The 15,808-nt window shown below is 41.9% G+C and overlaps 1 protein-coding gene across 3 annotated transcripts in view; it reads right to left on the reverse strand.

Moving 5' to 3' along the window:
* The window catches only part of daam1b (dishevelled associated activator of morphogenesis 1b), a 76,491-nt gene that overhangs the window by 6,104 nt on the left and 54,579 nt on the right, over window positions 1-15,808 (reverse strand). For 2 of the 3 annotated variants that reach the window (XM_033648772.2, XM_033648771.2), the window contains exons 4-20: window positions 14,523-14,594; window positions 13,287-13,381; window positions 12,502-12,835; window positions 12,282-12,392; window positions 12,047-12,150; window positions 10,352-10,418; window positions 10,121-10,238; window positions 7,568-7,706; window positions 7,285-7,343; window positions 6,985-7,172; window positions 5,081-5,389; window positions 4,883-4,990; window positions 3,902-3,931; window positions 3,428-3,525; window positions 1,309-1,393; window positions 908-1,014; window positions 57-145 (exon numbers count right to left, since the gene is read on the reverse strand). In XM_033648772.2, coding sequence (XP_033504663.2) covers window positions 57-145; window positions 908-1,014; window positions 1,309-1,393; window positions 3,428-3,525; window positions 3,902-3,931; window positions 4,883-4,990; window positions 5,081-5,389; window positions 6,985-7,172; window positions 7,285-7,343; window positions 7,568-7,706; window positions 10,121-10,238; window positions 10,352-10,418; window positions 12,047-12,150; window positions 12,282-12,392; window positions 12,502-12,835; window positions 13,287-13,381; window positions 14,523-14,594 — 2,113 coding nt within the window. The remainder of the gene's footprint in view (window positions 1-56; window positions 146-907; window positions 1,015-1,308; window positions 1,394-3,427; window positions 3,526-3,901; window positions 3,932-4,882; window positions 4,991-5,080; window positions 5,390-6,984; window positions 7,173-7,284; window positions 7,344-7,567; window positions 7,707-10,120; window positions 10,239-10,351; window positions 10,419-12,046; window positions 12,151-12,281; window positions 12,393-12,501; window positions 12,836-13,286; window positions 13,382-14,522; window positions 14,595-15,808) is intronic. The other variant, XM_033648774.2, reaches the window with a different exon arrangement.

Consider the following 15,808-nt stretch of genomic DNA (forward strand, 5'->3'; position numbering starts at 1 on the left):
AGATGGCTTTCAATGGCAAGAAAAAAGGAATTAAAAAAAAAAAAAACTTTCCCCACCTTCAACTTTGGGTTTGATCTCCGCTATTCTCTCTGCAAACTTCTTCTTGAAGTATAAGGACTGCAGCCTCTGCTGGTAGTGGTTTATTCTGGACAGGGGATGGAAAATGCGAGTAAGAAGAGAACGAAAATAGACAAAAAAATAATAAATTATAAACAGGGAAATCCACCAATTTAGACAAAAGCCACAAACATGGACATTGTGCTCGAGCAAAATAAAGCAAGACGCCTGTGTGCTCAGTAAATTATACATATAAAGCTGTGGTAACGAAGCTTATTTTTGGCAGCGTTTCTCATTGCGGCTTAAAAACCCACTGACTTTGCAGCTAATGAATACCAGAGTGACATCTGTCCTCCAGTCCACTGTGGGCTCTAATGACGAGAGAAGAAACTGGCAAACTGTGGTGAATGATTAAAAACAAACAAAACACTAACTTTATTAATTTACTGACACGTACGCCTTTATTATCAGGAGCGCCAGTTATTTTAGTTTTGTGTTCTTTAGCTGGTTTTAATGTATTTATTCAGTCAGTGGCCGAGTTGTGACACGTTTCCTTTGTTCCTTTTATCTCACAGGACTCATTTCATTACTGTTATTACATTACAGGCTCCATTTATTCACCAACACCATTAAGAGTGATTCACACATTCAGCCATTGTTCTCTGCTGAGTGGAAACCCATGTGTCGTTTCACTTATCTGCCGTGACTGAGAGGAAACAATGGCTATTGTTTGTCAGCAGATCTGGTCTGCAGAGTGCTGCACTGACCTGAAGCTGTCACATCTGAGGTTAATATCTGTTTAATACAGAGTTAAAAAGGTGACACGTGAGAGGGAAAAACTGTAAAGTACCTGCTCATCTCGTAGAGGAAGCGGTCGGGTTTTGCCATGCGGTCGAGCTCGTGTTTGTGCTCCTCCAGGAGATCCACATCGCTCTTCTCTGGGATGAACTTCAGCAGCTGGTGAGGGAGGAAAAATCTCTTTAATTTACATTTCAAATCTCTGATGTCATAACGTGTGCCTCTCTCCACTGCAAAATCCCAAAAAACCTTCTTTAACACAATAAACTTTTATCAGAGTTTTAGCTGATGTTTGTTATCCTGAACAGATTTAGCAATGACTCAGACAACATGAATAAATGGTGGAGGAAAGTGATGCTGACAGGCATGAATTCACTCTGCTGATATTTTCACTGAGCACTCAAAGTGTAATCACTCAACGAAGCACATCTGATTCATCATTCATTAGAGTACCTGCTCCAGCATGTCTTTGGGAAGGTCCTCCTGTTCATCCATGGTTAAAATGGCTCTCTTGATCTCCTCATTTGAAAGTTTCAGCCTGCAGCACACAACAGATAGATTTTTAAACACATCACTTTAGTTATCCTTGAGACAGATATTGAGACAGATTTTAGTTACAATTAAATGATCACACTCAGAAATATTTAGCACTTTATTTGTGCTTATAATGGCACATTAATTGATTTGATGTGGTCTGGCACTGGTTTCCTGCAGATTATCCTAGTAATGAAGATGTACTGTGGTGGGTGTGGTCGAGGGTTGTGGGAGAGCCCTGTTTGCTTATGTGTGCTGTTTTTATGTCACTTTATTATGTGTTTGTTTTAATGATTTTATATTTTTGGTTTCAAGCCCAGATAGCTGATTTAGCGCTGGTTTATTCTTATTTCTAGTCCTAAATGTTTGTGCATTTCAATGACATGGTTCATCTTAGACAGATGACATTTTCACTAGTGATTGGAAATCGTGACCAAATGCTGTCCAAGAAATATGACCCCAATCAGCCAAACAGGGGCACTGCAATTGAAGGTCAAAATTTTGAACACTGGAAAGTCATAACTCTTGTGCTGTGGATCCCATTTACACAAAACCCGGTACAGACATCATTTACACTCACTGCAGTTAGCCTCCAGGACCTTTTAAGTCAGCTTGATGAGATTTTCTGCCTTATTAAATTATTTAAAGACAAATTTTTGAGACATCCTCCTATACCAGTTGTTCCCTACTGGTCCAGCCACAGGGTCCACGTTTCTCCTTAGTCACTGGTTCAAGGTCCACACAGTTTAATATATTCAGCATCATATTTGCGTTTGGCCATGTCTTTGACTTAGTTTGCTGTCTCTGTTAAGCACCTGTTCATTAGTCACTCACGTTACAGCAGGAAACGGCACTTCAAAATAAAAGCTCTGTGCCAGAAATTTACTCTAGTCTAAAACAAAGTGTGTTTTTTACAAACTTATCACATCTGTGAGTCACTTGTGGTCCAATTTAGAATGGACCCATGACCCACTTTTGGATCACGACCCACCATTTGGGAACCACTGTCCTTAACCGTACGTCCAGCTGCTACCAAATTCTCTGTAGATGCTTATTGGACAAAGCTTATCAAAAGTTTCATAAAGCTTGTTGATATCTCACTGCATTTCAAAGATGTTGACCTAAGAAATTCAAAAAGGGCGTGGCTGAGCATATAAATAGACCTAACTCCACAACAGTTTGACAAATCATCATGAAACTTGCAGGATTTGTGTCATAACAATGTTGAACCATGTGAGTACAATTATGTTGAAATCAATCAACATGGGATGTCACCAGTTCCAAATAAGTGCATTGGCAACTTTGGCCATGAATCGGTAAGAGTTTGTCTGAACATCACCAAACTCAGTGGATATTTTTAATTAAGCTGTTAAAGCATGTCCCCAAAATGTTTTCGCTGTTGACCAATAGGGGGTGACGGTGCTGCCAAAGAAAAGTGTGGCCTGGTGGAGATTTGGTGGTAAGTAAATGGGCGTCTGTCTGATCATCATAAAACCTGTTAGTTGTCTTTAATGGTGGTGATTTGAGCCATCAAAGGCCTTGATCCTTTGCAGCTTTTAACTTCTATCGGTCAGCAAATGAGACAGATTCCACGTGATTATTGTGTGTACCATATATGACATCCTACTGTATTTTAAATTAGGAAAATTTGTCATATCTTTGTAAACATCCCATGACCTCATACTTGTCTTTTTTTCCCCTGTGTAATGCTATTTTTTGTTTTGTTTTGTTCCTGTACTTACTGAACTGAAAAAAAAGTTAAATAAAAATTATTAAAAAACAACAACTGATAATACAGTCCACGGTGGCTTGAACCTTGGAACCACTACTTGCGGCCATATTTATGTATAATTATTATTAAATTTTTATTGTCCCTTATTGACCTACTTGAAGGATTGGAGGATTACGTATCCTCAAATATAAATTTTGAAAATAAAATTAACTTAAGACACAATGTGAAAACTACAAATAATTCCATCACAATCTCTGGTGTGTCACTAATGTTTTTATGAGTGTCAAGACGCAGATAAAAACCCACCGCGAGAGGAGGATGTTGCAGTTTTGAGCTCGACGGCCATCGATGACTGACAGCTCCTTGACTTTTTTAGAGCTCAGCGTGTCGTCCTCTGCCTCTTTCTGTGAGCCAAGTGATGAAGACGTTAGAGTGCAACAAGACATAGTAACATGTAAATATTAGTTTGAGTTAGAGTCACCCACAGACACACAACAACCAAACCGACACATGCCCCAAAATCCCAAAACAAAAGCTACAAATACATCACAAAGGTTTGAAAACAGTCACACAGGGAGGTCGTCACACTGATTAGTACACACATACGACACACAACTAAAGGCAGGTGACTCTCTAACAGGTCGTACATTCTGTTGGACACACATTGATTCATCAGAAGAGAAGGACACTAGGACATCATGTGTAACAAAGTCTGACTGAATCCACGAGGAGCGACAAAAAGTCATGTCTGTATATGGACTGTACTGCAAGTGCACTCACCTGTTTGCTGTTATTGATCATAAAGAAGTCCTAAAATGCAGGCGGGAAGCAGGGAAGATGTAAGCACTCATTATTAGAATAAGTAAAGCAGTTACGTGACAGCAGCCCATACAAAACAAACAAACAGCAATCAAAGCTCGTTCTGCACTTAGATGACGATGGATCCATCAGTAATGAAGTGAGCAGCAGTGAGACGTGAGTGGGTGTTCAGTCGATCGATACGTGCTTATAGTTCACATGCTGTGCACATAAAGAAATCAATGTCATATTTCTGTTTAAACTCAACAGGCCGACACTGAGGATCAAAATTTAGCAGACGCTGTCTTTGTATTTGTGAAAGACGCTTCTTATTAATTCATTTTCAATCTCATTATGTGTGTTGAACATGCTTAAGGCCGTTAGACTGAGGTGAAACACAGTGCCTGTTGACATCTTGAACTCTGAACAGACATGCTCATTCTCTTCTGTACGACTAACAAAGACACTACTGATTATTTATAAAGATCTAGTGATTAAATGAATTGCAAACTGAGGCCACAAGAAAGAAAAAGTCGATTCTGAGCAGCTCAGTCATGCATTTTCAATCACAAATGGCAAAATGATCAAAACCACAAACAAAAAAATGGCAGAAAACAGCATTCCATTCAAATGTAAGAAAGCGTTTGAGATGATTCAAGCATGACAGTGTTGCGTCTAATGAACCCCAAAATATATCTTGCACTTTCTCCCCTCTCTCCTTCCTCTGACTTCAGGCTGACTCTTGCTTTTTTTGGTATTTATCTGACCTTTCCCCTTCTCCCTTCTCCAACTTTGCTTGAGAAATCAAAAGTTGCAAAACAGGAGAAATTTTAGAGAATCTCGACACGAGCCAAATCCAAAAATGCAAGCCAGCTGAGCCCACAGCCACCCAACCCATCTGACCCCGTCTCTCTCTGGCACTATGTGGTGAGATGGAGAGATGAACTGTGGTGTCCTCAGTACCTGCTGTCTCTGATAGGCTGAGAATGTCTTCTCAATGTCCTCCAGATCCAGGATTTTGAAAACCCTGGCATCGTCCACGTCCATCCACACTGTGCCCTCCAGTTTATTCTGAGCAGAGGACAATAACACATGTATGTTTTATAATCAAACACAAAGCATCATATAGATTTTATATTCTGGTGTCTGCACTCTTCTCACCTCAGCTAACTTGGCCCAGTTGAAGGACTTGAGTGCATTGGCTGGCTGGGGAATGTTCTTCTTCTTCAGAGAAGGTCCTAGGGGTGCTCCCGGTGGGGGAGGGATGCCTCCGATGGGTGGGCGTCCAGGAGGAGGTGGGGGTCCTCCCGGAGGAGGCGGTGGGGGAGGCGGAGGAGGCATCATGCCCCCAGGGGGCGGTGGGGGAGGTGGGCACATTCCTCCAAAAGTTGGCACAGGCGGAGGAGGCAGAGGACCACCGGGGGGTCCGGGGGCGAGGGGAGGACCTCCAGGAACAACAGCTGCTTGTCTCTACAGGGAGGGGAGGACACCAGGGAGATTTAACATGTTGCAGAGTTTTTAATACAGTGGGAATGTTATGGTGCAACTGTTTATGTGGATCAAAAAGCCTCTGACAGAATCATCTCTACAGGAATCAAGCCGTCTGTTTACAGTGTTCATTTGGGTTCTTTTCATACATGACAACATATTGAATACGTTCCTCTCTTCCAGCTAGACCTCTGATTCTCTGCCCGAGCAGAATATATTCCTCACTATTCTCAGTGGCAGTTCTCATGCGTAAATGGCACTTTGGCAGGAGTTTTAATGGACTGAATCAAGAAGGGAAGAGAGAGAAAGATGGGGAGCTGCGACTGATGAAGGGAAAGTGACAATGGAGCAATATAGTGAACTTGAGGAGGGAGGTAAAGCACGCACAGGAGAGGGGCAGAAAAAAGGAGTGACAGGCTGCAAAGCTTCTTGGCAGTGTTTGTTTCTGCCTCCTAAGCAGTGTGAGAGTGTGTGTGTAATATGCAGCGAAGAGCTGTGATCATCATCTGAACAGCGCTGTGCACACTAGATGCACCAAAGGGCGCAGCAAGCTCTGTCAAACCTGTCGTGCAAAAGACGGCAGACTATTGAAATGACAGAAGGAAGAGAGGAGGGAGAAGTGGTGCGAAGGGACACGTCAGCCCTTGTAATTAATGTTTTAATTTAAAACAAAACATGTTATTATATGTCAAATATAGTTTTTTACAGTAGGAATTTGTGCTTTTAATCTGCATTGGGCCCAAAATGGGTCGGACCTGATTTTTTGTGCCTGATCTGAGCTTTTATTCCTGCTGCTAAAATTCAAAGGTCACCTGTGACAAGGGTGTGAACCACTGTCGCAGAATGCCAGTGTTTAAGAGTTGAATACTTTCATTACTTTTTCGCCTCGTTTCCACCGAGCAGTACAGTACGGTTCAGTTCAGTTCAGTTCGGTACGCTTTTTTTGCGTTTCCACTGTGAAAAGTTGTGGATGGTACCAACGGAACCGTTCCGTACTGTCCCCATTCTTGGCCCATCCTCCATTGGGGTACCTAGCACACAGATCTGGTACTAAAAGGTGGAGCTGTGAACACTGCAGTCTGTTGATTGGTCAATAGAGGACGGTCACTCTGCTCAGGGCTAAGTTGTGGCTGGTTTTGAGGCTCATTTCGAGCCTCGTTCTGTGGACGATAAACGAGGGGCAGACTTTCCTCTGTGTCACCACTGATGTGGAAATACAGTGAGTGCTGGACGGAGCAGTGAGTGACAACAACCCCGGCCACATTTTAGGGTACTGTTTGCAGTGGAAACTCTAGGATCTAGGTACCATGTCTGAAGGGATACTTTTGGTTCCAAAGGTACCATACTGAAAGCATTTGGTGGAAACGGGGCTTTTGTGTAGCATGTTTTTTAACTCATAACTTTTTCACATTTTCTTATTAGATTCCTCCTTATCTTACATTAGATTCCTTTTCACTCATGTAAATATAGCTTTCCTATCAATATGCAATGAGATGGAAGTGAGAGAAGGTGCTGTGTGAGATGATTATGTACAACTGTGTTTTGTGAACCGTAGTAATGTATAAAGGACGACGTACGGTGCTGAGCTCATGCAGTCGGGTAGTAAGTTCGGCCACTTGCTGTTTGACATTCTTGTGCTCGTTGGACTCCTTTTCCAGCTTCTCTTTCATCTTGTTGAGCGTCTGCATCATGTCCTCCTTCTCCTGAGTCTTTGCGTCACACTCACGCTCCTTCTTCTCAAACTTCTGCTGCAGCTCGTGGTGCTCTGTGATGAGAAGCCACAGCGACGTGTTCATCAAATCATGACTTTACTAAAAATATGATTTTAATTAACAAACGTTTTCTATTTCAGGAAAGTCATTTAGAGTCGTACAAACCTTTCCTCATTTTCTCTGCCTGCTCTTTCCACTGTTTGACCTCGTTTTCATTAACCAGCCTGCAGAGAGGATGACACATAATTACCTACAGTGAACAACTCCACTCATTGTTTGTCTCAACATAAAAGGGAAGCTATTTTTGAGCCAACACTGTCGAGCACGTGTTTTTTTTTTTTCCACTCCTCATCAAACACAACATTGTTCTACAATCTTCAATCTGGCAGCCGAGTAATCTGCTCCATGCAGTCACTCAGTTTGTCTCAGAGGAAATCAGAGGACTCACATCCGGACAACGTTCTTCACGTTAAAATTCTCCAGTGGCGTGACGTCGGGGTCGTGGCCTTTGTCGTTTTGCAAGACCATCTGCTGGACGATACGATCCAACAGCAGCCAGTACTGCACCGTGTTACCACTTCTCTTATCTGAGGAGAAAGAGAGGAAGAGTGTCTTATCAGCCAGCTGGAATCAGTCATCAGGATTAGTGTCTCCATTAGTGCCTCACAGCGACTGCTGGACTGATTTTCTAAAATAGGTCTGTAACTGCTCATATCTGAGGAGCCAAAGAGAGGCAGGATAATTACAGGTTACAACAAGGCGACACGTGTTTACTGTTGACTTGTTATTTAGCTTAAAACCTTTTAAACACACACACTTACTGCGTTACAGTGAGAAGGCATCCTGTTACTTTACCGTGATAAATGTTCAGTGCATCAAATCATCTTCATGGATATTTTTCTGATTCCTCTTCCTATTTAAACTTTACAGGATTTTCCTACAAAAAAAACAACCTGCTGCAACCTTTTGGCAGTGGTTATTTTTAGCTTCTAGCCAATGACAGCACGCAGGTGAGGTCAGGACTCAATCAGGTAGTACCAGCACGCATCCAAGAGGAAATTAAAAATTGCGGATGCAGCTCTGGAAAAATTGTGCATCGAAATGCCACGCCAATGACATTTGCTCCGAAAACAAGAGTGAATCTGAGGTTGGCTTTCACTTTCACTTGAACTGGCATGCACTGAATGAGAGGATGGGGATGAACAGTGACGCACAGTTGGCCTGTTTTCTGTTGGACAGGTAGGCACTGGTGGTTAGCTTAGTTAGCTTGCTAAAGTATTGTCTTTTAAAAATGGATGTAACGTAAAACTTCAATTAGTAGCCCAGGCTATCATTTGCTTCAATCACTGAAATCAACAGGCCTATATTTGGGACAGGCCTTTAATTCACACAAAACTGTTGCTCAGCAAAAATCGGGAAAAACAATCAAACTGTTTATTTAAACCAGTATGAATATTACTTGTATAAAAAATAAGTTTCAGATAATACATCGGGGTAAGTTACTGCACCCGACATGCCGATACCACCTTATCCTGTTAAAACAACATTCATAACTTGGATTTATTTTTGTGAAAATTTCTTTTGATTCTTTTGATCTAAGGACCCTTACAGACCAAAGGAATATGAATAACTTACAGGGTAATCAAGGAATAGACACATAATTTGAGGTAGCCAACAACCTGCTTTTATACATGCAAAGAACTTCTATAAAAATGACCTGCTTAGCAACCAGACCAGGCCTCTTTGTCAAAATATGTAGCTACACCAGGCTCGTAAAAGGGACTGTGCATATAATTGGGACTTCGCTTTTAATAGAGGTTTTACAGTATTATTAAATCTGGATACTGGACCTCAAGATGGCGCCTATTCAGTCCAAAGATAATTATTCATCTGGCACATACACTGAAGAAGTTTCTAGCTTCTGGGTAACTTTCGGGGTATGAACCCCACTGAATATGTGCAGTAGTATTTCTCCTGCTGGCTCCGCCCACAAGGTCTCAATCAGCCCATAGACTTCACATTGTCATGAAGTTTTGAATCACTTTTCTCAGCTTGAGCAAAGTTTTACAAATATAAAACCTCAATGGATCAAAAATTCATAATAACAAGAGTCATATTGACTTTGTTTGCAGTTGCAGGTGTCCTATCAACAGTTTTACAGATGTCTCTTTTATAATTTTGTACTATGGGGAAAATGATCTTTGGGCCACAGAGGATTTTTTTGCTGCAATACCGTGAGTGGCCACTGGGAAAAACTGAAAGCAAGGCTGAGCTGCATTTCTGTGGGTGTGCGCCATTACAACAAATGTAATGCTCCTACAATAGTACCTTGCAGTGTGTGTGTGTGTGTGTGTGTGTGTGTGTGTGTGTGTGTGTGTGTAAGCAGCGTATGGAGGAGGTGCCAGGCTCAAATGCGGTGTTTGATAGGACTTAATGACAATCCCTGCAGAGTATACCTTTAAGTACCATCACAGGCACTTTATTAAGTCTTGACCACAGCTTCTGTATTCAAGGCTGAAGTGTTAATTACACTCTTAATGCCTAAACAAAGTGACTGAGGGGGGTCTCGTTAAAAAGCCACTTAAAAAGGGAAGATGGTGGCTCTTTGTTTTCAAGTCAATTGAGATGGGAAAACTGGCAAATTATAATCAAACTTGATGCTTTAAAAATAGGGTAACAAAACCACAGCAGTCACCGACTTTGAGCTAGCAGAGTATTCAGCTTGGCAGGGAATGTGCTTATTCAATTTGCAGACTGACTAATCTGCACAAAGTCAACATCCTTATCTGTCTGGCCAGAAACCAGGAGGTACAGATGTTCTGTGTGTTGTGTGGGAGTAATAATACCACCTTCTTTGGAGCCTCATTATATTTCAGGATATTGTAGACTCACCAGCTTTGAGTCAGCACAAAAGATTGTGAACTGTGTTCTGTGCGACAGTGTTTGCCTTAAGGTTTAATAGTGTGCAGCCCACTTATAAACAACTGAAGGAAACACTCACGCGGCATGAGGAGGCAGTGATGCAGGACAGACATAAAGTGCGGGTGTGCATCAGTGTGGTTCATCTTCTTGCGGATGAGATCAAAAACTTGGGTGGCACTTTTGGTGTCTATGTGTACCTGGAGGAGAAGAAATGCAACAACAACTGTGTGAGTATCTCCTGCTGAATATTTTACAGTCATAAATTATGTAAGACTAATGTCATAAGGTTATAGGTTTTTTTTTATCTTACCATCTCAAAGCGTTTTGCCAAAGCCAGCTCATCCTCGTTCCGCAGCATCTCAAAGTAGTCTAAATGCCTGAGAGGGTGAGAGGACTGGATTAGAAATTTAGAAAGATCTCTCTGGAAAGCATAGATGAAATACACGGTCAAATACATCATCTGAAGGACAGATCTCATCTGATGTCTCATGGTTACATGTACTTTAGTAAGTTTTTGAGGAAACTATACTTGTCAGAGTCGTTTTAATGCAGCATACTTTTTACTTGCCTGAGTAGATTTTTAAAGAAAAATTATTACTTTTACTTTGTTACATTTGATACTTTCATCAAACTACCTTTATTTATTTGTTATTTTATGCATACATTTACACTCTGTTAAGAGACAAGTGGTCAGCTGGTCCCAGGTCTACAGGTGCTCTGTTATCCTATCAAAGCCACGCCTCCGTGACTCTATTTTAAGCAGCATAATAGCTGAAGCTACTATGGCTTTCAAATAATGCTAGCAGCGGATATTTACAGACAAATTAACAGCACTCAGTGCAGAGGGCTCCAGCTGTGAACACTGGTCTGAAGTCAGTACATCAGAGAACCGCACTAACACTCACCTGACAGTAAGTGTGTCTGTTGTGTTAATGTTTATAAGTTTAATAACATATACACACGGTATATCATGCTTAAAAACTACTCCTGTTTTCTGCCATAATGTAGGCCTAACTATTAAGCTAACAGTGTTCAAGCAGTATGCATTTTGCTTTCATTTTATGTGGACATGCCTGACGTAATGTTTCAACCACAGCTGGTGGTTGAAGTGAACACACCTGTATTTAGAGGGCCATTAATGATGAATCATCACAGCACTATCTCCGAATTAGCCTCAGTGAGTCATCTGATATGAGACTGTCAGTAAGATAAGAGACTGATTTGGCCACTTCTCTATTCTGATTGTCTTTATGTGATTAAAGATAGCTGGATTAGGACGTTGGGGGTCACACCTGATTTGTGGCTGTCTGTGGTGGGAACTGGGACATTTATACTGGAGTGATAGAAGATGAAGAACACTGTAACATGTTGACACTCCTTATATTTACTGTTTAACATGACAGGCACAGTCTAATATGAACATGCACATGCTTTGCTGATTTATTTGCCAAATCAAAATATCAAATAGGAGACAACAAGTAAAGAACTCATTTTACTTACTGGTGTACTTAGTATTATATTAATATTTTTGTGATCACATCAGGGATACAGACTGGGAATATTGTATCGGGAGTTGGCTGTGGTCGGCGAGACATCACCACCACCCACTTGAGGGCGGGCCACCCGGCTTTTGGACCTACTCCAGAAAAGTTCCATCTACGGCACAGCTTGGCGTAGCATGGCGCGTGTAAACTGACAATGTTAACACAAATTAGTGCAGCATGGCTTTACTTGGTGCGACCAAGAGTGACAATGGAAAAGTGACAAGGGTATTCTTTACCTGAGGAAGGCCATCTGTGGTTGAGATCATTCCAGTCATATCCACATCAAATTAAAGACTGCTGGTGTTTTTACTTTTCATTTTTTCGTGAATACTTTTTCTCTCTAGGTAGTATTTTGATGCTTACCTTTACCTCTACCTGAGTAGTTGTTATTGCAAATTAACAGTATGAGGTGCGATTGTGTTTGAGGTTGAGACACTACCTTTTTCTCCGTTCCACCTCACCTGTCTAATGTGGAGTTTTCATGAGAGCGTAGCTTGTCGATCACAGGTTGGATCCCCAACATGAGAAACTCATATCGTAGGTGGATACGGAATTCCAAACTTGTCTGTTTTAGGGGAGAAAAGCAATAAAAAGGATGCACACAATGTTTTAAAGAGTCTTAAATGAGTTGCAGAGGGACACGATGACCTTCAAGTGTAAGAGAGGCATAAAAGCTGTCTCATGTATATAAATCACCTCTCCAGCGCCTTGACTCAGCACAGCGTTTATAAAGGACATGATGGCTGTTTTCAGGTTGACCTCATCTCTGTATCGCCCCGTACTCCGGTCCAGATCGTTAATAAGTGTCTGTGGGATGACAGGTTATTACAGTTACATTAAGTACCTTCACACCATGTTGCCTCTAAAACAACTTTATCTATCTGCAAAATTGTGCACTTGACTTTCTCCCACCCACCTGAAATCTTGTCCTCTCGCAGGCGAAGCGTTGGTAGTGCAGCATGGCCTCCAGGATCTTTTTGTGTCCGCCGGGCACTAGACACACAGCGCCCATGATCTCCAGCACCGCCACCTTAGTCTTGATGTTCTCCGTGGCCAGGCTCTGAGCGATGATGTTGATGCTCTCGGAGTGCGAGAGGACGTGGGCGCGGCCCTGCGAGTTGTTCATCAGAGCTTTGATGCAGCCAATCAGAGACGTGTGGATCTGCGACTCCGTGGTCTCGTAGTCCATGCTCTTCAGGAAGTTCAGGATACACGTGAGGCCATCCAGGTCGATAAAACGGGTCACAAACCTGAGAGGAAAACGAGCACAGGAATCATATTAGTTTGGCAAAACCAGGTTTAATTAAAACAAATGCCCTTGAGTTAAGCTGCAGTATCACATGCCAAATATCTAAATGTATGTGTGTCTCCTCTCTCTGTTTCCTTGTGCTATAACTGAATCATCCTCAGGAAATGTAATAAGCAACTCAGGACATTTGCTTTTTAAGTGCAGTGAAGAGCTCAGGATCCTGAAATAGAAATGCTTTAATGCACATTCACGTCAATGTAAAACCTTCAACCAACACTGCAGTGACCTTTACAGGTGCTCACTTCTTCAAGGACTCATTTACATAATGTTGTGAGCAACTAAGAAAGAGTGACAGACAAGGTGAGAGGAGGTTAAATGAAAGCAGATGTGACGATGGATGACATTATATGTAAAAGACAGGACAGAGTGAGATAAAGAAAGTATTAGTCCACCTCATTGGTTGTGTCCTCAGAGCCGTCTTCAAGCTCTCTATGGTTTTGTTCCTCTCTTCCTCGTCTTCTTTCTCCAGGGCGAGGAGCGTCTTTCTCTGTTCAACAAAAAATTTAACATGGTGAAGATCTAAGTCTGGAGATGAGTGCACTAACTAGTTGTAATGGACTGTAAATAAAGATGGACGACATAATAGCTCCCCAAAAGTGAAGCCAAAAAGATCTTGATCGCCCCCTGTTGGCTGGCTGCAGTGTAGGTCATAAACCCCGCCCCCTCCACGTTAGCTGATGGGACATGGGCCAAACTGAAGTACACGTCAAATAAATTTTTCACAAAGATGGTTTCTGTCATTTTGGGTAGCTCTCATGACGCTGATATTTATTCAACTGTCTTTTTTTGACAAGTTTGATTTTAATTAGTTATTTGATGCTATAAAAAGGGGTTTATACGTCATGATTGACAGCTGTGTGTGCCTGTGAGCAATGGTGCTGCTCATTATTGGTCTGACAGGTGATTGGGCGGGAACTCGATACCCAGGAGATCGCTACTGCGCAGACTCTGGCTCCAAATGACGTCACCGGTGCAGGATGGCTGCACCAATATCCCGGAGATTTTGGCTTCATTTTTGTACAGTGGGAGGAAGTGGAGATGTGTTGTCCATCTTTATGTACAGTCTACGAGACAAACCCACTGGACATGCTGGACAGTTAAAGTGCGCTTTGGATAGGAGTGTGTTGACTGGCAACAATCATTGCTTCACATGTTTTCACGTGCACGTGCATCAGACCAAGGCGCAGCTTTGACTGTGGTCAGTCAGACTTGGTGCACTTAGTGTACATTTGAAACCGGCGTAAGATTTAAGACCTACTTTGTTATACCGAGCTGGTGCACTCAGCTCTGAGAGACAATTCACAGCCAAAATAAAGCTACATTTATCGGTTTCCAGTGATGTACCGGTAACATGGAAAACACATTTCCAGAGAATAAAAAAATCCTTTATTAAATATATTAATTGCAAACTTTCTTATTTGTTGGATCACTACTAGCTTCATTCAGTTGAAAGTTGTCAAGATGCATTTCTATAGCCCAAACTCACAGATTTGTCTGGGTTTTACAACCTTGGACTCTTGAATAGGGTAAGAAAACGTCAAATAGAAAACAGGTTGTTCTTCCAGGACTTTTCGTGACCATTTTTATATGCAATAAAGAGAGTAAATACAGTTTATGTTTTTACTTACAGCTGCCATTGAATTGAGCTGATCAATGTAGTATTCTGGCCAACTAGTCGCACTTTTGTTTTCTTCTTGTTCCTGAAAAACAGAAGTAACAGAGAATTAATGACACTGTGCAGAGGTCACACAAAGATAAGGAAAAACACACAAGTTAATTAGAAAAAGATGTGTTTGGTTTATAAATATTAACAGGGAGCAAGTGGGATTTATAAATATAAGGCTGTGGTCTTGAAGGAAACATTTCACAAAGTCACACGCGAGGACAAGTTGTTATTTGGTTCATGTCACATGTTTGAATACATCAAAGTTCAACTGCGAGCCAGATGGAGAACTTCCTTCCATCATTTTCAGATCAACTGGCTTCCCAAGACGTTGAAACATACAAACACACAGGCAACAGAAGGTCCGGGGCATAAATAGCCAAAAGCCAAAAATGGAGCAGGAACTCAAAGTAGGACGACACAGATATCCAGCCCATTTCATCATGAGGCGCTTCGGTGAGTTTCAGGAGGTGGTGAGAAGTGCAGAAAAGAGAGCACAGCTGCTTGAGAAAATCTTCAGATTAGCAAATGAATGTTAAAACTGTGGATTAAGGACACGGCCAGATTTATGCTGAGATTAATCTTCCTGACAGGCACGTTTGTGGAAAAAAAAACAACAACTGCGAGATATTTCTTAGATGATTTAATTTTCTAACTCAAAGGAAAAACACTGAGGAGAAAATGACTTGACCGTGAACTTGGCCCGTACATAAAAGGGCCCCCGGCTTTCATTTTAGCCCTCGCTCCATTAAGCACAAGCGAGCTGTGACCATCAGAAACTAATTGGGCGTCATTTAATAAAGCGGCCTGTGGAGAGTTGGCCGCTCTGACAGAAACTGCGGGCCTTGGCTGGTCTGCGGGGATCGTGCAGTGACGGAAAGGTCTGATCCTGCTGTTCCACTCGCGTCCGGTGCCAGCTCGACCAGGCGGGCGCTGGAAAGAGTTCAGTCCATTAGTGGCGCAGACGCAGAGGTGGGACCACTTCCTTTTGCATCTTAAAGAGTTCATCTTTCACCTCGGAAGTCAGCACTCTTCAAACGCTGACATGACTCCAGTTTATTTAGGGTCATGATGAGAGAGAAAAGTGGGGAGTGTGTTTCTGGGAGTTTATTTTTTCCACATTTGAATAGTTAAGATCAAAGGCACATTAGCAAACAGGAATCAATCTCAGTTATTTAGAGTCTGCATGAAAGAGAAGTTAAGTTACAGCTCTGTCTTCTCACACATGAAGGGCTTTTTTGGGGGGTGGGG

Source organism: Epinephelus lanceolatus, chromosome 13 (genome assembly GCF_041903045.1).
Source record: "Epinephelus lanceolatus isolate andai-2023 chromosome 13, ASM4190304v1, whole genome shotgun sequence".
Taxonomy (NCBI): domain Eukaryota; kingdom Metazoa; phylum Chordata; class Actinopteri; order Perciformes; family Serranidae; genus Epinephelus; species Epinephelus lanceolatus.